The sequence below is a fragment of the Theropithecus gelada genome, chromosome 13 (assembly GCF_003255815.1).
Source record: "Theropithecus gelada isolate Dixy chromosome 13, Tgel_1.0, whole genome shotgun sequence".
Lineage (NCBI taxonomy): Eukaryota > Metazoa > Chordata > Mammalia > Primates > Cercopithecidae > Theropithecus > Theropithecus gelada.
In genome coordinates this window covers 23,864,714-23,889,137 of record NC_037681.1, presented here as the reverse complement: position 1 = coordinate 23,889,137, position 24,424 = coordinate 23,864,714, and the positions used below count along the sequence as shown (strand labels likewise).

The 24,424-nt window shown below is 46.7% G+C and overlaps 1 protein-coding gene across 2 annotated transcripts in view; it reads right to left on the bottom strand.

Moving 5' to 3' along the window:
- The window catches only part of TRAPPC12 (trafficking protein particle complex 12), a 106,983-nt gene that overhangs the window by 30,516 nt on the left and 52,043 nt on the right, over window positions 1-24,424 (bottom strand). For both annotated transcript variants that reach the window (XM_025353866.1, XM_025353867.1), the window contains exon 6: window positions 11,765-11,877. In XM_025353866.1, coding sequence (XP_025209651.1) covers window positions 11,765-11,877 — 113 coding nt within the window. The remainder of the gene's footprint in view (window positions 1-11,764; window positions 11,878-24,424) is intronic.

Sequence of the window (24,424 nt, the reverse complement as noted above, 5' to 3'; positions counted from 1 at the left end):
GGCAGAAACAGAAGCTCCATTGTAGTAGAGGCATCAAAAGCAGAGCACGTGAGTGACGGGCGCGCCACCTGCAGCAGCTGCTTCAGCCCAGACCCATCTACCTAGCTGGGAAGGTGCAGGGGTAGGAGATGGAGACACCAGGCAGGCTACACCCCTCCAGATCCACCCACCCAGCTGGGAAGGTGCAGGGGTTGGAGACGGAGACACCAGGCAGGCTACACTCCTCCAGACCCACCCACCCAGCTGGGAAGGTGCAGGGGTAGGAGATGGAGACATCAGGCAGGCTACACCCCTCCAGACCCACCCACCCAGCTGGGAAGGTGCAGGGGTAGGACATGGAGACACCAGGCAGGCTACACCCCTCCAGATCCACCCACCCAGCTGGGAAGGTGCAGGGGTAAGACACGGAGACACCAGGCAGGCTACACCCCTCCCTCTCCAAAAAGCACTCTCCTGGCTGGGGCGGAGGGACGCACAGAATGATGCCAAGTGCCTGCAGGGATCTGGGTCACCGAGGTGCTTCAGCCCGAGAAAGGGACAGCTGGAGAAGGCACCTATTGTTGACACGAGCATAGGCACATCAGACACAACCCTCTGACCCTCAGTGACCATTGTTTCATTTGTAGGGCGTGTCATTTAATGTCAATTAATAGGTCCCAGTGTGATGCAGAAGAGCATCCATGAGTGAACGGAACAGAAACAGCAGTTCACAGTTGGTAGCTTTTGTTGCTGTCTATCTAGAGACAGTTGTCTGGCTTTATAAAGTAACAGTACATTGATTTACAAAAGGTTATTTCTATAAAGGAAAGTGACAGACACGTTCTCAATCCAAAGCCTGAATTATTTAAGAAATGCAGTTATTGCAAAAAAAGCCCGACAGTGTGTCGTTTGCAAATGTGGTGCGGCTGGAATTTCCTCCTTGGTTCCTTTTGCCCCAGACGAAAGGACCAGACTCCAGGGTCTATGTGAGAGACCAATCAGCAGTCCTGTGTTTGTGTCCCAGAAGAATAAAGGCCCAGCACGCCACACCCGGTTCATTTTGGAAGAGGCTGTGAGGAGTAGGGGCATGATTTGAAGCACAGGTGCCAAATCACTGCACTCACACCCTCCCTGCTGGAAGCCGCTGAGGGCCCAGGCTAGGGCATAGGAGGAAGAGGACAAAGATAAGGCAACAGTGCAGGTGCTTCAGGAAGATGCACAGGGCAGTACGCGACCAACTGCGGGGGCAGGACTGTGGAGGGGAGAGTGACCACAGGGGCCGAGGGGCAGAAAGGGCTGGGTGTTGGAGGCACCTTTCTGCACATTCCCTGGGAGCTGCTCCCGGTGGGTTGAAGCTGGGTCAGGAGCTCAGTGGAGCTGTCTGGTCAGGCGCCGGCAGTGTGGGCGGTGCTTAGCGCCTGCTGGGAAGTACCAGGGACGATGTCGTTTACAGATGGGGGCGCAGGATGGTTTTTAAGCACAAACAGTATTCTGTTTGATTTCACAAAAATAAACCTGTGGAGGAGGCAGCATCATGCCCATTTGCAGGGGCCCTTCACGCTTTCCACACACAGAGCAAAGTGCTGCAGTGACGAGAACAGGGACGTTCGGTGCCAGAAGGCGTGGGTTCAAGTTCAGGCTGACTTTCAGTGTACCTTCTCTGAATTCCTATTTCCTTAGCTTCCAATTTTTTCACATGCCTGTTTTACAAATCACGGAACTCCAATGAGAATGTGCTTGAAGCATTTTGTAAGCTTTAAAAATGCTGAATGGATATTAATTACAAATAAAAGGAGAAGCAACCAGAAATTAAACAATCCCACTGCCTTGGATTTTCCCTGTGGTTTCTCTTTCACCACCATTTTCTCTTTCACCACCATTACTAAACTGTGAAAGGTTTCGATATGTGGGATCGGGGAGCAATGAAATTAATGCTGCACTGACTATTAAATATTAAGTGGGTCTTTGAACATCCAGGAGCTTCCACAGCTCCGAGGTTTGGCTGCTGGGCAGTTTCAAGGTGCCTGGAGGTTGAAGGGAGGTCCTCTCGGAGCCCATGGGCCTCCCAGTACGAGCCGCATGCTGGCAGGGTGAAGTGCAGTCCACAAACACCAGGACGGCCTGGGGTGGAGGCAGGTGAGCCTGTCCTGCAGGGCCAGGAGAGGCCTGTGCATCCTGAGGTGGAACAGACCCAGCTGACTGGCCGCGGGGTGGCAGTTTAAACGCGGTCACGCATTCCTGAGCACTCCTCAAAAGGCAGTCTCTTTCCCATCCCTCGTGTGTGGGTTGGACTTAGTGACTTGTCCAACAAACAGAACCCGGTGGAGGGGACATGGAGACCTCTGAGACCCGGCCATGCAAGGCACTGTGGCTTCCTCCTCCTCCCTCCCTCTCTGCAGGGAGCCAGTGGCTATGCTGTGAGATGCATGAGAAGCCCTACAGAAAGAACCATGAGGCCAGGAACCCAGCCTCTTACCCATAGCAGCAGAACTTGGAGGGTGTATGACAGAGCCTCCAGGAGCCCAGTTCTCCAGTCCCAGCTGAGCCCTCAGGTGAGACAGCGCGGTCAGCATCCTAACTGCAACCTCAGGACAGACCTGAGCCATTGCGACCCAGAAGCTGTGCTGGACTCAAGACCCACAGAAATAGTGATGCACATACATCCCTATGGTTTTAGCCCATAGAGTTGTAGATAATCTGTTAGGCAGCAACTGATGGCTAACACACACAGGTCAGTCGACGTTACCCCGCACCTTTAACTGAAGCCTTTGCTGGGGAATAGCGCATTGAGGCCATTCTACTGAAACACGCTGGAGGTTTAGCTTTAATTTGAAAATTCTAGGCTGGACATGGTGGCTCACGCTTATAGTCAGTCGTAGCACTTTGGGAAGCTGAGGTGGGAGAACTGCTTGAGTCCAGGAGTTCAAGACCAGGCTGGGCAACATAGTGAGACCCTATCTCTACAAAAAGTTTAAAAATTAGCCAGGCAAGGTGGTGCATGCCTGTAGTCCCAGCTACTCAGGAGGGCAAGGCAGAAGAATTGCTTGAACCAGGGAGGTCAAGGCTGCAGTGAGCCAGGTTCATGCCACTGTACTCTAGTCTGGGTGACAGAACAAGACCCCCTGTCTCAAAAAAAAAAAAAAGGAAAATTCTGAACTGGGTTCTTCATTGGGTATCTTAGCATGAGCTCATCTCTGAAAGCGACTGTAATCATGAGAAGATGCTGCTTGGAAATGCGTGGAAGAGGAGTTCGGAGAAAATAACACATCAAACAGCTGTGTGGCTGGAGACGATTCTAGACTCGGACTGTTCTCTGCATAGTGTGGAGGGGCTGCTGCCAGCCCCACTATGGGGGATACTGCTCTGGGCATGTCGTGGCCGGTCCAGGGATGAACAGGCTTCAGGTTAACACGGTGGGGAACCATCAACACCTGCCCACGGTACGGGAGGGAAGACCAATTATTCAAAATTAAAAACCTGCTTGTGTTTTGTCCCAAGAATGAAGAAAATTATATGCCTCGAATGAATATCCCAGCTGCTTGACTCCATATATAACCACCACCACTTGATCTCAAGCAATATTTAAAAAGGCAATCTGTAACCTATTCATATTTAAAGAGACCCAAATCTGTGTTCTCATCCTATGCAGTTATCCAGGAGGTGGTGAAGCAGGTTTTCCGGCTGGGTCACGGACACCTTCGGTGTGGAAAGTGCTGTCTGCAGGGGGCCTTGAGGAAGGAGCCTTTGTGCCTGTCCCTTTGGCAGCTGTCACGGGTCGTGGGTGAGCGCGGGATAGGTTTAGGGAACTGGTTTTATTCCCAAGGCATCTAGTGTACGAACTACTGGGAAGCTGACACTAAGCCAAGGACCTGAGAACTTACTAAGTGGACCCTTTTGAGTGGAGACGAAAGGTTGGAGCAGGTCTGTGCTGGAGAGCCTTAGACTTTGGGAAGTCCTGAGACCTTCCAGTCCCACCACAGTTTCCCAGGGGACCTCTTCAAAGTGAAAGAGGTTTCTTGGAGCTGCTCCAAAGGTCTCAAAGAATCATGAAACACCGACCACGTGCCAGGCACCATGCGGGGTCACTTACGTGTGCCCCCTTGCCACCCTGGGGGGATCAGCCATGTTCCTCACTTGCACAAAGGAGGCCAACGCAGACACAGGCTGGACAACTGGTCATGCAGCCGGCACTTCAGAGTGGACCTGGAAGTTTCCAGACTGTCAGCCTGACTCCAAAGCCACTCTCACAACCACTGCTTTTGGGACAGTGTCCTCTGGGCCCCTCACACCTTGAAAATGCACTTTCTTCTTTCTATTCAGATCACAGATTGACAGAACATATAGTGCCAAGAAAAGCAAGGCAAAGAATGCACAATTTAAGAATCGTCTTACATCAAAGGCCTCTTCTCTGGACTATCATGCTCGCTTCAGGACTGGGTCACTGGCGAGTGCTATGGCCTTCGAGTTCACATTTGGTGCATCTGGTTTTGAATCGCATTGCCACGGCTGGGTGGCAGGGCTGGGCATTCCTAAGTCCATGTCCCGGGACTGGCCATGATGAACTCTAGAGGTTTCTAAAGGTGTGAATTTCCACTGCCAGCTGGGTCAAGACATTCCTCTGGAAAGCCCTGATGCCCAGCGCTGCTCCGCTCCCTGTTTCTCCTGCTTGCACATTCTGAGCACACACGGGGTTCCAGGAGCATGGGCTTCAATGGAAAAGAGCAGGGACGTGGCCTCGATGGACGGCCTTCCTCACTCGGCCTATCCTTTCTTCTCCCCACCTGCCAATCATTCCCATCTCATCTGATTTAGCCATAATCGATTTGTTCTCTGCGGGAGGAGCAGAAAAGCAGGGCAACCAAGCCCTCTGGTCAGGCACGGTGATGGCAGCAACTGGCCGCTGTCGGCGTGCAGGTGGCCAGACCCTGAGCGCCGGCCCTGACAGTGTTAAGACGCCAGCCACGCCTGCTCTCGGTTATGTTTCTAACTTTGCTTACAAATAAGACAGCAAAACCGAAGATGTCCATCTGTCAAAAACCCCTTTTAGACAAGATATTAACTCTTCCTACAAACAAAGCTCTCACTACCATATTAGCAACTATCAATAGAGAAGCAAAAGCTACATCGACATTGTTGAATACGTTTCTTTTCCAGAGTGCACGAAAATGCACCTTATCCTCGGCCTCCTCCAGCTGGGAGTGAGTCTGTAAAGAAGCACTTCTATGAACGTGGAACTCTCAGCCAAGCTGAGCTGGAGAATCTGGAGGCTGCGGAACTGCAGGGAAGGATGGAGCTGAACTCAAGACCGTGCAGGCGGATGCAGGTCAGTGACGAATGCAACTACAATCGAACTGTACATCATTCCGTATGGATTATGTCTACTTATGCAAATGGCTTGTAGAAATGTGTTTCCTTGGCTCTTTCCCAAATAGTCTGTGAAGCTCTCTCGAGTGGAGACCAAGAGGGAGACAGCCTGCAGGGCGCGTGGGAGGAGCAGGGTCAGAGGATGGCGGCATTGATTTTTCCAAGCCACGGTAGCATAGGAAAATTATTTTAAATCGTGGTATATTTTCTTCTTCACTGATGCAATCACATTTGCACCAAACATTTACTCATTCACTCAGTGGCTCAAAGACAACAGATAAAACGAAGTACCCTGAACTCATTTATAAAGATCCTAAGTGATGTCCTACTAAAACTGGGCACCATATAGAAATTCTCAATACTGTTCTAATCTGAAACACACATGCTGAACACAGACTCGAATCAGTCTTTGGTGACTCTTCAACACAGGAGAAGTCAGCCCCCTGAGAATCCGTGGGGGTTCAGCTTCCCATTCCGCTCGCTCCCTTACCAGGAGCCTCGGCCCAGAGCGTGCTCCCGGCACCCCTCTGCCCTCGTGGACTGGCTGTTCTCTGGGCTTCCTTTATTTTCGCTCCTGCCCCATGGTCTTCATTCTTTCAACAGCAAAAGGTCTTACATGATAAAATGAATACATGCGTTGAGTGAGACGTGGATAAGAAAAGAGGAATTAAACGGCCTTTCATCACATCGTTTATGCCACTAACACACTGGGGCATTCTTCCTCCAATAAGTATCACTGATTTCATCACGGTCACATTGTAATTATAGTTCTGGCTTTGAAATGAACGTGATGTCATGAGCAGTTCCCCACATGAGGCCACACACTCGACAGCCGGCACCCCAACCAGCCTCTTCCTTTGCTACTTCGGCAGCTACTGCGTCTCAAACCATGCGACTCTCGTGAGTGGCAGCCCGCAGGTGACTGGGGTGGGGCTGTTCTGGCCTCTCCCCTGAGAGCTGAATGTCAAGCTCAACCTGCATGAGGCCTGGTCTGAGTGACCGGGGGCACGCACTGCGCTGCCTGTCACTCTGGCTGCTCCCGAGCCCTCCTGCACCTCACTCTGCTGTCACCTAGGGCGGCTTCTTTTCCTGTGGGAAATCACGCTGGGAACTGAACCTGAGAAGACTTGACTTCTGCTGGAGTGGCAATTACCAGACAGCAGGGCTCAGCACACATCTGTACAAATGGCAGCACGTTCATTTTCTGAGCAACCTGAATGCTCTGCGCTGACTTGATCACTATGGGATGAAAACCTTCCGCCACCCTCGCTTGGTTCTTGCGCTACTGTTTACCCCCTTCTGAAGCATTTGATTCTAGTCATTCCTGACCTCCAGCCTGGAAAAACTACTTTGAAGATCAACAACAGATGCCATGCAAGCAGTGAAAACAAATGGGACAGAGTTCTTTGGGGAATATGAACCAAATACCTGCTTTCTTTCTAGAAACAACTATCTCGTTTTGTAGAACATCCTTGAATTAAGCATCTCAGATCAGTGTCAAGGCTCTGGGCCAGTCAACAGCCACCGACTGCAGCCCCAGCACTGGCCTCCGCCTGCTCAAGCGCCCCCAGAAGACCTGAGAGGGGGGCCATCCAGGACTCCAGGGCTCGGCCTGGGTATGGCCGGCTCAGGAGTGGTCACTGGAAATTCTCATGCAGAATGGCGGCGGTGGCTTCCCACGCAGCTTCCCTTAGCAGCCTGAGGTAGAGCTGAAGACCAGGGCCAGAGGCGCAGACCAAGGAGGGTAAGCTGCGGGAGGAGGAGCTAATGGAAAATGGCACCAAAGGAAATAATGTTTAACATTCTAGACTCATTTCTTTTCACTCTGCTTGACTCACCTCACCCACTGGAAGAGTTCACAGTTCCCTGAACCGACTAAGAACAATTTTTGGCAGGAGCAAGTGCAGTCGGGATTGCTAAAATTTCTGGAACTGTTCAAGTGACGCTTAACACCAAACTTTAGAGCCCCTGCTTTACAAGGCAGCAGAGAAAAGTCTGTATTTGGAGGAAAAAACCCCAATCCTGATGGTCTAATTCACAGAGAACCGCAGACTGGTGGTCAAGGGCGAGGCTTCTGGAGCTGTGTGGTGGGGCTCAGCCAGGCTCTCTCACTGCCTCACTGCAGTTGTCTGGTGGATACTTCACCTCCCTAAGGCCACCTTCCTCATCTGGGAACTGAGGATAGTAAAGTCACCTGCAGCTGCTGTGGGCATTAGTAGGTAATCAACATGATGCATTCAGCACACATCCGTGCAGCGTTAACACGTGACAGCACCTCAGTGCTGGGACACACAGTGCGTGTCCCAAGCAGAGCTGTGTGTGTGCGCGTGGTTTGGGGCAGGTGTGGTGAATGCTTTAAACAAGGCACAAAGAGCAGTCCACACAGGGAGCGGTCTCGCTGACACATCCTTAGTTTAAGACTTCCTGAGGATTTCCTGGAGTTGCAAAGGTCTGGGAAAATCAGAACAGTCATGCTGGAGAACCCTGGAGAGTCTCTGGTCTGACCTCTCTATTCACCAGTGGAGAGCAGAGAGGATCGAAGGCCACACCAAGCTGTTCACTTTAATCCACCAAATCAACACTGGCAGAACAGTGGTGGGCTGGCTTTTAGTATTTTCAGATTTTTGCACTATGGTAGAGTTTGGACATTCATCCCCTCCAACCCTCATGTTGAAATGTGAGCCCCAGTGTTGGAGGTGGGGCCTGGTGGGAGGTGTCTGTGTCCTGGGGGTGGAACCCTCATGGGTGGCTTGGTACCCTCCCTATGGCAATGAATGAGTTCTGGCTCCATTAGTTACTTTGGGATCTGATTGTTAAAAAAAACTCTGGTGCCTCCCTCGTCCTCATCCTCTTCACTTGTCACTCTCGTTCTCACTGTGTGACATACTTGCTTCCCCTTTGCTTTCTACTAGGATTAAAAGCTTCCTGGCCGGGTGCAGTGGCTCATGCCTGTAATCCCAGCACTTTGGGAGGCCGAGGCAGGTGGATCATTTGAGGTCAGGAGTTTGAGGCCAGCCTGGCCAACATGGTTAAGCCCTGTCTCTACTAAAAATACAAAAATTAGCCAGGTGTGGTGGTGGGTGCCTGTAATCCTAGCTACTCAGGAGGTGAGGCAGGAGAACTGCTTGAACCTGGGAGGTGGAGGCTGCAGTGACCCAATAGTGTCACTGCACTCCAGCCTGGGTGACAGAACGAGACTCCGTTTCAAAAAAAAAAGCTTCCTGAGGCCTCACCAGAAGCAGATGCTGACACTGTGCTTCTTGTACAGCCTGCAGAAGTGTGAGCCAAAATAAACCTTTTCTTTATAAATGACTCACCCTCGGGTATTCCTTTACGGCAATGCCAAATGGACTAAGACACACTTCTTGAGTAAAGAAATTCTGGCATGAACACAAACTGTCCCTGTTTAAATTCTGGATGATCATGATGTATTGGTGATGGCTGTAAACCTAAAAGGAACAGGTGAAACAAGCATCGTCTACCAAACTGTAAACTCACTGAGGGCAAGGCTGTGTTCTGTTCAGTCCCCAACTGCCAGCGTGCAGCACTCAGTAGGTGCTGAATGGACATTTGCTGCATGAACAAATGAACAAGCTTCAGTTCAACACTGAAGCAGTCACAGAAAGGTTAAGAATGCCCACATGCTGCCACAAGCCCCTAATGTGCAAGGAAGTGAGCGAGGAAGTTGGCAACGGTGCTTCTCCTGTGGAAGGTAGTGGAGAGGCCCCACATGCTGCCACGAGCCCCTAACGCGCAAGGAAGTGAGCGAGGAAGTCGGCGACGGTGCTTCTTCTCCTGCCAAAGGTGGCGGAGAGGCAAGGCTGACTGCATGGTCCCGCCCTGGGTCTTTCTCTCGTGGTCCAGGCATCCACCAGCTGTGCCACAGCGCAGCTTTCTCTCTCAAGAGGGTGTCAAATTTTAAGTCAGCACATAAAGGAACACATAGTAATTACATATTGAAATTAACCATGAAAATCCTTTAAGGTGAAGACCAACACACATCTTTTCATAAATCCAACTGCTTGTTTTTCTTCCAGGATTAGAACAAATTGCGATTTCCTCAATTAAGTACCACAAGGAATGCTGGCTTATATTTGGATCATGCCATAGAAAAAATATGTTATCTGTAAACATGAGAGACGCCTGACGTGTGGTGATGTATTCACACGCTGAGAGGCAGGTGGAACGGTAGACTAGTGGAGGGAACGAGAAGCATGAGTGGCTCTCTCACTGATGGTGGCCCCAAGCCCAGTCAGCCTGAGAGAAATGTTCCTAGGAGGTGACTGCACTGATCCTTCTGGTTTCTCCCCAACCTCTCAATGCGTAGCTGTCAACTGCTGTTGCCTGGAAGCCCCCGCAAGAGTCTCAGGAGGGCCCAGCCAGCAGAGCACAGGCTCGAGCCCATCTCAGGCATCAGTTGGGGGGAAGCACAGGGGTCTTCTGAGCAGCTGTCAGTTGACCCCGGACAGCACTGTCCTTCCTTGGAGCAGAAATGCTGGTGCAGGGTGAAGAGAGGACTCTCGGTCCTTCTCCCTTCAAACGGGACACGTTACAGTGACGGAGGCAGGCGAGTGATGACGAGCATGGACTCTAGAGCCAGACGACTTGGGTTCAACTCATGTGATCCTAAGTTGGCTAACCTCTCCATGCCTCAGTTTCCCCATCTGTAAACTGGGATAATAACATCTCCTTCATAGGATTGTGATAAGGATTAAATGAGCTAATGTTGGAACTCAGAGCAGTGGCTGGCTCATAATGAATGCGACAAAGGAGTCTGTCGGGTGGAGTGGGTGCAGGTGCCTGGAGCAGCGGTGTGGGAAGCTCCTGCTCTCTGCTCCACTGTCCCTGCTGCTTCACAGCTAGTGCTAAGTGGCTCCCCTGATCGCCACACTGTAGTATACAGTTTTTTTTTTTCTTTTTTGAGACAGAGTCTTGCTCTGTTGCCCAGACTGGAGTGCAGTGGCTTGATCTCGGCTTACTGCAACCTCAGCCTCCTGGGTTTAAGCGATTCTCATGCCTCAGCCTCCCGAGTAGCTGGGATTACAGGCATGAGCCCCTGCACCCAGCCTGTAGTATGCATTTAAGAAGCATAATACTGAAATAGGAAATACTTTAGGACCAGGAAAGCTGACTTGCAAAACTACTTCAACTAACTTGGCTTTTCCATCCACAATCACCCTATGGCCCAGGATTTCCTCTCTCAATACTATAAAGATTTCCTACAACGTGACATGGAGGATAATGAAAAATTCGTGTACAGTTTAGAAAGTCACTGGTTTAGAATTTCCCAATTTCAAGTTATGTGCTTCCGATTTCTGTAAATAAAATTAAACCCCGTTTTAAGATTCAAGAAAAGTGTTGAAATGTAAAACAGCTGGTAACATGATTCTCCATCAACAATTTCTATACTATATATATAGTATAAAAAGCAAACAATCTTTTTATCTTGTAAGTTATGGTATTAAAAAAATGGAAGTGGGTGCAAAGCCCAGGGCAATGAGGTGCCTAGAAATGCCTGATTTTCTCCACAGACAAGGAGGGCCCCTTCCTTCCTCGCTAGGAACACTGACAACACCACCGTTTTGGAACTCCACAAAACTTCCATCACAACAGCTGGGAAGTGAAAGGGGGAATTCGACAAGAAGAATCTTCGTTTTTCCAAAAATCATACTATGCTGCTGCTCCTAAAAACTGCCTGTTGTTGTAGTTTTCAAAGTACTTCCGCATACCTTATGTCATTGAACCTACATAGGACCACTGTGACGTGGGTAGAAAGGCAGGATCATTCCTAATCTGAGATGAATAATCTCTAACAGCCTGTAGACAGCAAAGTCTCTGAGTCCCACGTTTCTTCCCAATGTCAGTTAGTGTAATAATGTGCCGCTTTGGTGGCTCCCACATTATCTGTGACTTCACAACCGAGAATGAGTCCAAAAACACTCTGACTCTGCCTTTGCAGTCAGGATCATGAGTGACAGTTGCCATAATGCAGTACCACTTACTTTGATTTGAAAGCTTAAACCATGATTGCTTTCAGTACTGCTCCGGCACCACCTCTGTCTGCACATGGCAGGTGCGTGTGAGCATTTGTGGGACACAGGAGTGGCCTGGCACACTGACCCTGAAGTTTTAGCTGGCAGCCTTGGCAAGAAAGAGGTCTCTGCCTTTTGGCTTCTCACAGTACCAGGCAGTAAGAATTACAGGACTTCAGCTCTGCTAGAAACTCTGACCATCCCTAAAAAATATTTCAGCAAGAGCCATGACTACCAGGCCACACAACTGGGTCACCTAGCCTTCTGAAGGCAGAAGCAGCGATGGTGCACGGGGCAGGATGGGCAGGGAACACCCCAGGCACGTCCTGTGGGGAGGACGTGGAGGGCGTGTTCTCCCCGTGGCGGGGAAAAATGACAGCGCCACCTACCTTGCTGCAGACGGTCTTCACCCTGTGCAGTCTATCCAGCGACTCCTGTGGGTTCCCCAGGTACTGCTGAAGCTCCGCGTGCAAGATGCGCATCGAGAAGGGGACCATGGAGCCTGGAATCCAATCAGCGCTGAGTGAGTTTGTTTGCCATAACTGAGCACGCAATCATACTTGGCACACTTGAAGAAGGCGTCGCAGATGTCCCAGCAGAAGTGATGACAGATCCCTTTATTTCTTGTGAAGTATTTAACGGTGTCAGCTATAAAATACATGCTGGTTTTCTCTGTGGAGCTCTATCTATGTATGTCTAGACAATTATCAGAGGAGACAGGTGGATGACACCACGATTTCCATAGCTACACTGCAATCATTTAGAAACGATCCCAAAATGAATAAACAGTAGAGACCACCAACCCCTCCTCCAATAAAAGAAAAACCTGAATGCTCAGATATTCTTTAACATCTCTCTTTTTTTTTTTTTTTTGAGACGGAGTCTTGCTCTGTCCCCCAGGCTGGGGTGCAGTGGCGCGATCTCGGCTCACTGCAAGCTCCGCCTCCTGGGTTTACGCCATTCTCCTGCCTCAGCCTCCCGAGTAGCTGGGACTACAGGCACCCGCCACCTCGCCCGGCTAGTTTTTTGTATTTTTAGTAGAGACGGGGTTTCACCGTGTTAGCCAGGATGGTCTCGATCTCCTGACCTTGTGATCCGCCCGCCTCGGCCTCCCAAAGTGCTGGGATTACAGGCTTGAGCCACCGCGTCCGGCCTCTTTAACATTTCTTTAGTTTAGCAAGCTCGAATGAAGGTTGCTTAGGTTGGGTTCCCCAGAAGGAGACCCTGAAGGGAGAAGCTGTAAGCCAGCCAGTGGTTCTGGCCAGTGGGGAGGGAAAACTGAGCACAGGTGCATCTCAGGCCTGGGCCCTGGGAATGGGCCTCCCACTGAATTCCACATGGCCCTGGAGCCTGCGCTCTGCCTCTGAGCTGTCCCAACAGGAGGTAAGGGAGCTGGACTTGAAAAATCTACCACCCAGAGCTGTCTGGTTACGAGTGTGCTAAGAGTTCTGAAGAAGCCCAAGAGAAACCACCTTTATATCATATCACATCTGGCTGCATCATCTCTCAGGGTAAGGTAAACTTATTGTTAATATTGTGTTTTCTTCTAATAGGATTTGGAATTTGATCTGTAGTATGTATACTAAGTAGATAACAATCAGCAAAAAATCAAATAGCATGCATTGATTATAAATGAGATAAAGAAGAGAGAAATGCCAGCAGAGGGCAATCACATGTATTCAGCAAAGTGCTTTTCAAAATAGGCCTAAGTGATGAATATTCGGATCTGGAATATAGTCTGAAAGATGGTGAGGAAACACACGTGTGACTTCTGCAAGCCACTTAACATCTCTGTGCCTCAGTGCATCCATCTGTCTATTCATTAACCATTACTGAGAATGGGCCATGACCACACTGAAATGAGCTTTATGGTTATGGTCTTTAATAAGAAAGGTCCAAAAAGAAGACAGTGAAAATTAAGGAACACTATGGAAAATAGTTTTACTGTGATGATAGGCTGGAGAAAAGAAAGATAACAATTATTGAAATTAAAATGTTTAAACTTTCTTTTTTGATGCCACTAAATAATTTCTGTATCTCAAGAGAATGTCTGACTGAGCTTAAGTTACAACCTGAGTCACTTCGGTTTCCCAGAAATAAACATTTCTAGACCATCAGTATAATGACGCAGGGGACTGGCCTGCAATGCAAGTCATATGTAAGTCATGTCACTGTGGAACCGGCCCAACATGGTAAGTTATATGTAAGCCGTGTCACTTCCATCCTTCTGTCTCAAGTAGAGAAGGGGCCAGAATCACTTCTATGTGGCTGATCACTTACCTCAAGGGAGAGAATATCTCAAGAACCCTTCAAGCTCTATAAGGTAAGCACAGAAACAAACCCCTACTGGAAGTTCTCAAACCCAACTTGGGACTGGCTGTTAATACTCCGCTNTATAGACTAGCTGTTAATACTCCGCTCTCCATTTACGGACTGGCTGTTAATACTCCGATCTCCATTTATAGACTGGCTGTTAATACTCCGCTCTCCATTTATAGACTAGCTGTTAATACTCCGATCTGGAATACAGTTTGGTAGATGGTGAGTAAACAGGCTGTGTGACTCCTGCCACTTCACCTGAGACGGTGGCAGAAAGTTACCTGCCCCTTACCCTGACAACTGCCCATGGACATGGGGGTGCTTCTGGATGTAAAAGCACATGTGAAAATATTTTGAACGAAGTGAAAATAAAAATACAACATCAAAATTTGTGGGATGCAGCAAACGCAGTGCTGAGAGGAAGCTTTTTAGCATTAAATGCATATATTAGAAAAGAAAGATCTGAAACCAGCTTCCACCTTTGAAAACTAGAAGGAAAGAAAGAGCAATATAAGCCTAAAGTAAGCAGTAGAGAAGAAAATAATAAAAATAAAAACATAATAAATAAAAATTAGAGCAGAAATCAGTGAAACTGAAAACAGGAAATCAACAGACAAAATCAACCAAACCAAAAACATATTCTTTGACAAGACCAATAAAACTCTGACAAGACCAATAAGCCTCTCCGCAGGCTAGTCAAAAACAGAGAAGACATAAACAACTAGTACTAGAAGTGAAGGATTATTACTGTGGATGCTACGGACAGTAAAAGAATAATAAAGGAATATTATGAACAGCTCTATGTCCACACATTTGGTAACTTAGATAGAAAAAGAAAAACCTTTCCAAAAAAGCAAGCCCCAGACCCAGATGGTTTCACTGTAAATTCCACCAAACATTTATGGAAGAAATGATATCAGTTCTCCACAATCTCTTCCCGAAAACAGAAGCAGAGGAATACTTTCTAACTTCTTATATGAGGCTGGCATTACCCTAATACCAAAACCAGACAAAGACGTTACAAGAAAAAAAAATATATAGACCAATATGTCTCATGAACATAAATGCAAAAGTCTTCAACAAAATTAGCAAACTGAATTGAAGAGAACTGAAGTCAACAAAAAATTAGCAACCAAATCCAACAATGTATAAAAAGAATTATAAACCATGACCAGATAGAATTTATTCCAGGTATGCAAGGGTGATCTAACATTCCAAAATCAGTTAACATAATCTACTACATCAAACAGGCTAAAGAACAAAAATCTTATCCATAGATGTAGAAAAGCATTTAACAAAATCCAGCACCAGCTCATGATAAAAACTCTCAGCAAACAAGGAATAGAGGGAAACGTCTTCAACTTAATAAAGGACGTTATAAAACAACTGCAGCTAACAACATACTTAAGAGTGAGAAACTCAGTGATTTCCCCCTAAGATCATGAATAAAGCAACAATGTTCCCTCTCATCTCTTCCACTGAAAATTGTACTGGAAGTTCGAGCTAATGCAATGACAAGAAAAGAAAACCACAGAGTGGGAAGAAGGAAATAAAACTATTTGCTTGCAATGACATAATTATGAAGAAAAATCTCAAAGAACAAAAAAACTTCTAAACTAGTAAGTGTTTAAAGGTCACAGGATACGAGATCAATATGCAAAAGTCAACTGGCTTCCTAGATACTACCAATAAATGATGGGAATTTGAAATTAAAAACACACTATCATTTCCCATATAAATAAGTGAAATACCCTAGGTATAAAATGGACAAAATAAGCACAAGAGCTGTAGGAAGACAACTACAAAACTCTGATGAAAAAATTCACAGAGCTGAAAAAATCAAGAGATATTCCACATTCATGGACAGGAAGACAACACTGCTAAAACAACAGTTCTTTACAACTTGACCTACAGATTCGATGCAGCCCCAATCAAAATCCCAGCAAATTATTTCATGGTTATCAACGAAATGACTCTGAAGTTAATATGGAGAAGGAAAACACTCAGAATATCCAACACAACATTAAAGAGAGCAAATCTGGAGGGCTGAGACTACCCACCTTAAGAGCTACTCGAAAGCTACTGTAAAAAGACTGGGTGACTGTGTGGTCCTCGAGAAAGAACGGACAAATATATCAGTGGCCCTGAGCAGAAAGACAAGAAATTGCTCCTCACAAATATAGTCAGTTTTATCTCTGACAGAGGAATAAAGGAAATGCAATGGAGAAAGAACAGGTTTTTCCAAAAATGGTGCTGGGACAACTGGACGTCCACATGAAAAAAATGAATCTAGACACAGATCTTACATCTTACACAAAAATTAACTCCAATAAGAGACCTACATGTAAAGTGCAAAAACTGTAAAACTTTTAGAACAGAACACAGATAAAAATGTAGGTGACCTGGGTTTGTTGATAATCTTTTAGATAGAACACCAAAAACATAATCCATGAAAAGAAAAAAATCAGTAAGCTGGACTTCATTAAAATTAAAAACGTATGCTCTGTAAAACGTAGTATTAAAGTAACGAAGAGACAAGTCACAGATAGGAAGAAAATATTTGTAAAACACCTATCTAATAAAGAACTTGTATCCAACATATACAAAGAATTCTTAAAAATCAACAACAGGCCAGGTATGGTGGCCGATGCCTGTGATCCCAGCAGGTGGGGAGACTGAAGCAAACTGATTGCTTTTTTTGGTTTTTACAAAAAACACAAAAACTAGCCAGGTGTGGTGTGTGCCTATAGTCCCAGCTATTCCATTGGTTGAGGTGGGAAGACTGCTTAAGCCCAGGGGCTCGAGGCTGCAGTGAGCCATAACTGCACAACTGGACTCCAGCCTGGGCGACAGAGTGAGACTCTGTCTCCAAAAAACAGACAATAAGAAAACAAATAACCCAATTAATAAATGGGCAACAGATCTGAACAGACACCTCACCAATAAAGATTTATCAATGACAAGCACATAAAGATGCTCATCATCATATGTCATTAGGGAACTGCAAATTAAAACAACGAGATGACACTATACACCTATCAGAATAGTGAAAAATCCAAAAAATGACAATACCAAAGGCTGGTTGAGGATGTGAATCAACAGGAACTCTCATTCATTGCTCTTAGGAAAGCAAAATAGTATGAAAGCCTTGGAAGATGCTTGGCAGATATTTACAAAGCTAAGAATACTTTTACCATAAGATCCAGCAATCACAGTCCTAGGGAGTTACCCAAGGATTGGAAAACTTGTGTCTACACAAAACCTTGCAAAAGAATGTTTATAGCAGCTTTATTCATAATTGTCAAAAACCAGAAGCAACCAAGTTCTATTCTTCAACAGAGGAATGGGTAAATAAGCTGTGGTATATACACACAGCGGAATATTATTCAGAGATAAGAAATGTATTATCAACCAGAAAAAGACAGTGGAACCATAAATGCACATTCCTAAGTGAACGAAGCCAACCTGAGGACCACACACTGTATGATTCTCACTATAAGACCTTTGGAAAAGGTGAAACTATGGAGACAATGGAAAGACTCCAAGTTCCCAGAGGTGGTGGGGGATTAATCCAGGGGTGGTGGGGGATCAATCCAGGGGTGATGAAGGATTATGAATCCAGGGGTGATGCGGGATTATTAATCCAGGGGCAATGGGGGATTAATCCAGGGGTGATGGGGGGGTCGATCCAGGGGCGATGGGGTATTAATTTAGGGGCAATGGGGGATTAATCCAGGGGTGATGGGTGGTCGATCCAGGGGCGATGGGGTATTAATTTAGGGGTGATGGGGGATTAATCCAGGGGCAATGTGGGATTATTAATCCAGGGGTGATGGGGGATTGGGGGGATTGATCCAGGGGTGATGGGGGGATTGATCCAGGGGTGATGGGGATTAATCCAGGGGTGGTGGGGGGATCGATCCAGGGGTGGTGGGGGGATTAATCCAGGGCTGGTGGGGGGATTAATACACAGGGCAGTGAAACTATTCTGCATGACACTATGATGAACATGGAATGTCATTAATTTGTTGAAACCCACAGAATGGACAACCCAGAGGGTGAACCCTAAGGTAAACTATGTACTTTAATAACAATGTACCGATATTGGTTTATCAATTATAATAAAAGTACTATGCTAATGCAAAATTTTTATACTTATTAATAAAAATGCAAGATGTTATTAAAAACTGTGCAGAAGAAAGAGGGTATATGGAACTCTACTCGATTTTTCTGTAAATTACAAAAAGGGAAGATAAACCTAACTACACATATAATTTAAAATATAATAAAGATGGTCTCTCCGACGTACTAGATGGAAAATGGAGTTTTTAATGAGCGTGGTTCAAATATGGGGGCTGCCACATGAAAAAAGATAAAATCAGATCCATTTCTTTGGGGTGAAGGACTGTGTTCTTGGGATCTCAAATTGAAACTTAAAATATGTATTTTTTTTGTCAGAAATACTATTAAATATAGTGGCCAGCTGTAGCTGAAAGAGTAATATTAATACTTGATTAAAGGTACATTCTGACCAGCTGCAGTCTGGTCACCTGTGTCCCTGTCAGAACTTCAGAATCTCAGGCCCTGCCCAGACCTGCTGCATCAGGGCCTGCCCACCACAAGAGGCTGGGTGACTCCTGCGCACGCTGAGATGGAGAAGCACTGCTCTAAAACAGTACCTCACTGATGTGAAATTAAAATTCGCTAACTCAAAGGTTATCAGGTAATATCAATTATATTTTTCTAATGTCTCAAAATGCACACTGACCTTCCTTAGGATAAAATTAAAACAGGTAATCAGTAGTATACGCTGCCTTAATTATAACAGGTAATCAGTACTACATATAGCACATTCATTACATATCACACAGGAAAATGTCCCTCATTAGATATATATTGTTTCCTTGCTACCTCCACCCTTTTAAAAACCACACGGGCGTTTAAAGCCTAAATGGGGGTTAAGGGAAAAGAAGGTGATGAAATTCTGCCTGAACTTCTGTGAGGCCTTGGGGACCAAACGCCTGCTTGTACCTGTGGACTCCGCGCTGCTGGAGCAGGTGGAGTTGAGCTGTGGTCAGATCCTCCTCCTCCAACAAACCTGACTTCCAGGTTCTTTTCAAATCTCCCACGTGCTAAGGTGCTCCCATTGCTACTGCTTTTGGGAGGTGGGGAGGATATTTTTGTGAACAAAATTTATCCATTTCTTCCTTACATTTGGGGGACATATTGAATAAAATCACAATTAAAACTAGCACTAATGTAGCAAAATCCTTTCAGAATTAAATTTTAACATTTTAAAAAGAAAATACATTAATGTTATTTTAAAAAATGATAATGAGCCCTTCCCCTGCCCCCCATGTAACAGTTAATAACTCAGCTGGGCGCGGTGGCTCATGCCTGTCATCCCAGCACTTTGGGAGGCTGAGGCGCACAGATCACTTGAGGCTGGAAGTTTGAGACCAGCCTGGCCAACATGACGAAAACCCTGTCTCTACCAAAAATACAAATATTAGCTAGGCGTGGTGGCACACGCCTATAATCTCTGCTACTCGGAGGCTGAGGCAGGAGAACTGCTTGAATCTGGGAGGTGGAGGTTGCAGCGAGCCGAGATCGCACCAGTGCGCTCCAGCCTGGGTGACAGAGTGAGACTCCATCTCAAAAAGAAGAACATAAAAACCACAGTAACTCAAACTTCTGCGCATCCTCGTTCCCACGGAGGGTGATCGGCTCCTCCTGCTCCACCGGCCAGTCCCTCAGTCCAGACGGAAAACTGCAGCCTGAAGGGGGACTGCCTGGGGTTCTGTGGCAGGGAAGAGATGGCTGGCTGTGTCCTCATTATGGTGGCACTATTCCCTCACGCTGCCACCTCTCCTTGTAGATACTCGGTTATCAAGTAAACGAACATTCCCTAATCCCAATTCATCCAAAGCTGCCAACATACGTCCACCAGGCCACTTGGCAGCCGCTCTGCAAAGACCGTCAGCTGGAAGCTCTGGCAGCATCCCCCAAGCAATCCTCTCTCATGCTTCCCTCAGTGGGAACCTAAAAGCTGGGCCCTCCCCAGGTAGATGCAAAACCAAGAATGACAGTAGCGGTGATCCAAGCCGGCCAGGTTCTTCCTTAAACACGCTGTCATTGTTTGTGCCTTTCCTAGCAATACCTGGAGCAAAGTGAAGACTGAAGTGGAAGAAGATCTTCCTCCTCATTGACTTGTATCATTGAAAAAGTCTCGCACAGGTTAAAAATCTTAAAAGAATAAAAATCCGAAGGAAAAATATATCTACAACTTCATATGAAAGAGAAAAATGTAGGGAATTAAATCAGAAAGAAAAACACCCCTTCCTAGAAAAAATAGATGGATCATAGAATTAAAACAATAAATGGAAGCAGCTGGAGAAACCGCCTGTGCGCTCCAGGTGGGGCGTGTGAATTTCACTGAGCTGACATTTACTCAGCAGCTCCTGGCGCTGGGCAGGAGGGCCTGCACCCTGTGCACACAATGAGAGCTATGGGGTCCGCGTCCTCAAGGAAACCACTCCCCTCTTCAACAAGATACATACAGAAGCTGCTTTGGTGTAATTCATACTTTTGTCTTAAGTAAATGCACATAAAAATACCTTTAAGCTGATTCTCTCAGTCACCAAACCTAGCCCCTGTCTCTGAAGAGCCACCCTGGGAATCTCAGTGAAATCCTCCATGCTGAGGGTGGTTGTCAAGTGAGATAAAATATGCAAGGCTTCCACACCAGCCCTGAGGCCTATCTTTCTCCTGCAGGGAGAAAGAGCATTGGAAAGGAAAAAAGAAAAAAAAAAAAAAAAAAAAAAAAAAAAAAGGAGAAGCTAGTCAAAATCTGTAAGGAAAAATAATTCCTAGTGGATCTATTTTTCTGGAAGATTCCCATGTATAGTTGTGACCTGCCAAAATCTAGGTTGTTATAAATACTGTAGAAGTGTTCTCATTAATCATTTAGAAAACATTAAATGAAAATACTCCTACAAAATTTATTTCAGACTGTCCCTTGCTGTGCTGAAAATCCGTACTGCTACTATAGAAAAGAGAAATGTGCCAGGAATCGCCCAGGCCTTGGTGCTGGGCAGTGAAAAATGAAAGGGAAAAAAGATGACATTTCAGTTTCCCTTCAGTGGGGTATGCTACCTTCTGCCACTCACTAGCTGTTTGTGCTGGGTGGATCACATCCTCTCTGCAGCCTTTTGTGTCACCTGCGCACTAGGGCGTGAGGGCCCAGATGCAGCTAGGTGGCCATGAGGCCAAAGCAGGTGTGCCATGAGGATGCCTGGATGCCTGTGCCACCTGCCTCAGAGAACGTGGCTGTGGGAGCCTTCCAAACCCTTTGCCCAATTTTAACAGCTTTACCCTTTCTTCAAAAAGGCACAAACTTACAAGTTTGCCCTGGCATTTCCGTCTCATTTTCAAGTTATGCGAATGCTTTGCTGGGAAGACTGCTTTGTATTGATTTCCCTCTGTCTCTGCATGTCTGCATGTGTCCTTCCCTATCCTGACCTTAGCAGGCAGGACAAGCCATGCGCTTGGTTTCCCTCTGCTCAACGGTGGGGATACTGCTCGGTGTCTGTGCCCTGCCAAGCACAGAGTGTCATACTTACAGCTCTCAGCAAGTCATTTTTGAGTTAAATGTGGCACTGTAAATTAAAAAACACTAAAAACAACACAAAAACAGTGAGAAAGTCCTAAGATAAAAAAATACCTTAAATATAAATGATTCACTTAAGTCTCCAAAGCCCTGAAGCATGAAGACAAACTGAGGCTTGGGTCACTGCCTCTGTATGAGTCTGCCACAGCCATGTGCAACCCACGTGTGGCTTCAGCTACAGCCCAGTGACTGGCCAAGGCCTGTATCTAGTGCAGACAGGGTAAGGAGAGGTCTCCATTTGGGTGTTCTCATGGTAGATATGGAGCCCCAAACTGAAAATTCCCATATTTTTAGTGATTTGTTCTAGGAAAAGACTGAGAATGTTAGATTTCATAAAAACAGTGAGCAAAGTGAAAAGCAGTAAGATGAACTAATGAGCCTTCTCCAAACAAATAAAGCAGCAATCATGTGTCCAACAATCAACACTCGGGAGTTCTGATGCAAAGCATTGTGACCTGGAAATCTAACTCAAGCAGGTGAGGTAATTTTGTCATGAAAAATAAAATCTGACATTTGAAACATGCTGAATATTTAATTCTGAGATATCACGTATGGTTATGTGTTGATAAAAAATAGTTTCAGAATTTGAGAACTCAAAATGTGAATTTCATGATTTTGAAGGGAGGATGAAAAAGGACGAAAGGCCCAGTGACAATGACAGTGACAGTGTGCCTTTACGCACACAGAGGAGCAGACAGCTGAGGGACGAGTAGAGAGATTCTTACGCGCACAGAGGAGCAGACGACTGAGGGCGAGTAGAGCGATTCCGGTTAATTGAAGTGTTTGCCCCATCCACTTTAATTTGACTTGAGGGTAATCCGTAAGGATTCACTTCTGAAGTACGATTTCGTGTGAAGTCATTACAGCTCCTGTAACTTAGACTAACCATCCAGATCTGAATTTAGTATTAGAAGCAGCACCGTACTTCTTAAACAGCATAGTGAAGATAATCAAGCTGCTTTATTTCCAATGGGAAGATCTTTTAGGCTCCTGTTTTCCCTCTAGTTGCATGGAAACTTGAAGTGAGCAATTTAATGCAGAACGTGGTGCTTTAAAAATTCAAAGCACTAGGAAAGTTTACATGCTCACTGCCATCGTGAATGTTTCTTTGGAACGAGAAGCGTAATTCCAAACAACAGATTAAAAAGATGGTGGTGGGGTCTGGAAAAATTCAACTCTCTGAGAGAGGATGAAATTAACCTTGTCAGGAATGGACATTTAATTTTCTTTAGCATAGTGAATATGTACAACACAAGAGTGAACCCAAGTGTAAACTACGAACATTTGTTAATAATGCTGTACCGATACCGGTTCATCAGTCGTAACAAATGTGCCACACCAATGCAAGCTGTCGATATAAAATGCAATGAATGATCTAGAAATATTATTCAGAGATATAATCCCCACCAACACTTTTCATGACTGCAAACCCTATAAGGGGAGAAACAATCTGTACTAGTGTAACAATTTAAAAAATAAAAAAAAATCTAAAAGAAAATTAAAGAAAGAAGGCTAGTACGGGGATATGAAGAATGGCTCTCAAAAGAGAAACTCTATAGGATTTTGGAAAGGTATTTTAAAGCCCTAATGTGAATAGTAATTATGAAGTTAACAACATTTAAGACAAACAAAAACACTTTTGGTGCCGGGAAAAGGCTGGTGTCCATGGTGACCACCCTCTGGGATGGATGAGATTTCCTGGGACAGGGATGCGCCCTGCAGATGCTGAGGTGCCAGTGACGGCAGATGGCCGTGCTGTGGGGAGATTACAGAGGATGTCTGTCTACAGGGCCAAAGACTGTGGGAGGTGATCCCGGAGCACTCACGTTAAGTGCATCCCACTGCACTCGATGGAAGACGGCGAGGGCAGCAGGTGGCCTAGGGCCTCAAGGCTATGCCAGGAGAGAGAGCATCTTAGACAGGTGTGCACAAGGGACTCCGCGGGGCTGCCTCGGAGCTCTTGGAAGCTCCACGTGAAGAGCGGCAAGTCAGCAGCTGTGTAGACTCTCTTCTCAATACTGCATCTCCCAGAGCTCCTCGACACCCAGGGGACGGTCCCAGCAACAGTGTGCAGAGCTCCTCCCACACCCAGCGGACGGTCCCAGCAACAGCGTGCAGAGCTCCTTCCATACCCAGCAGACGGTCCCAGCAACAGCGTGCAGAGCTCCTTCCATACCCAGAGCACGGTCCCAGCAACAGTGTGCAGAGCTCCTCGACACCCAGCGGACGGTCCCAGCAACAGTGTGCAGAGCTCCTCCACACCCAGCGGACGGTCCCAGCAACAGCGTGCAGAGCTCCTCCCATACCCAGCGGACGGTCCCAGCAACAGTGTGCAGAGCTCCTTCCTCACCCAGCGGACGGTTCCAGCAACAGTGTGCAGAGCTCCTCCCATACCCAGCAGACTGTCCCAGCAACAGTGTGCAGATCTACTCCACACCCAATGGGTGGTCCCAGCAACAGTGTGCAGAGCTCCTCCCATACCCAGCGGACGGTCCCAGCAACAGCGTGCAGAGCTCCTCCCATACCCAGCGGACGGTCCCGGCAACAGTGTGCAGAGCTCCCTTAGGAAACGTTCTGGAAAGCTGTCTGGTAAATGTCTTTACTTGTCTCAACCTACTTGGGAATGACAAAGGCATGATTTCTTTGCATTTATTATTCCTGATATAACAGTATGTGCAATCAAGAAGATACTCCTAAAACGGGTTATGTTGCAAACAAAAAAGGTTATGTTTGTATTTTTAAATTAGAATCTTTTTTTCAGGGTTGAAAATAGTATTTCCCAGAATGGGACAAGATATTAGGCCGGGCGCGGTGGCTCAAGCCTGTAATCCCAGCACTTTGGGAGGCCGAGACGGGCGGATCACGAGGTCAGGAGATCGAGACCATCCTGGCTAACACGGTGAAACCCTGTCTCTACTAAACACATACAAAAAACTAGCCGGGCGAGGTGGCGGGCGCCTGTAGTCCCAGCTACTCGGGAGGCTGAGGCAGGAGAATGGCGGGAACCCGGGAGGCGGAGCTTGCAGTGAGCTGAGACCCGGCCACAGCACTCCAGCCTGGG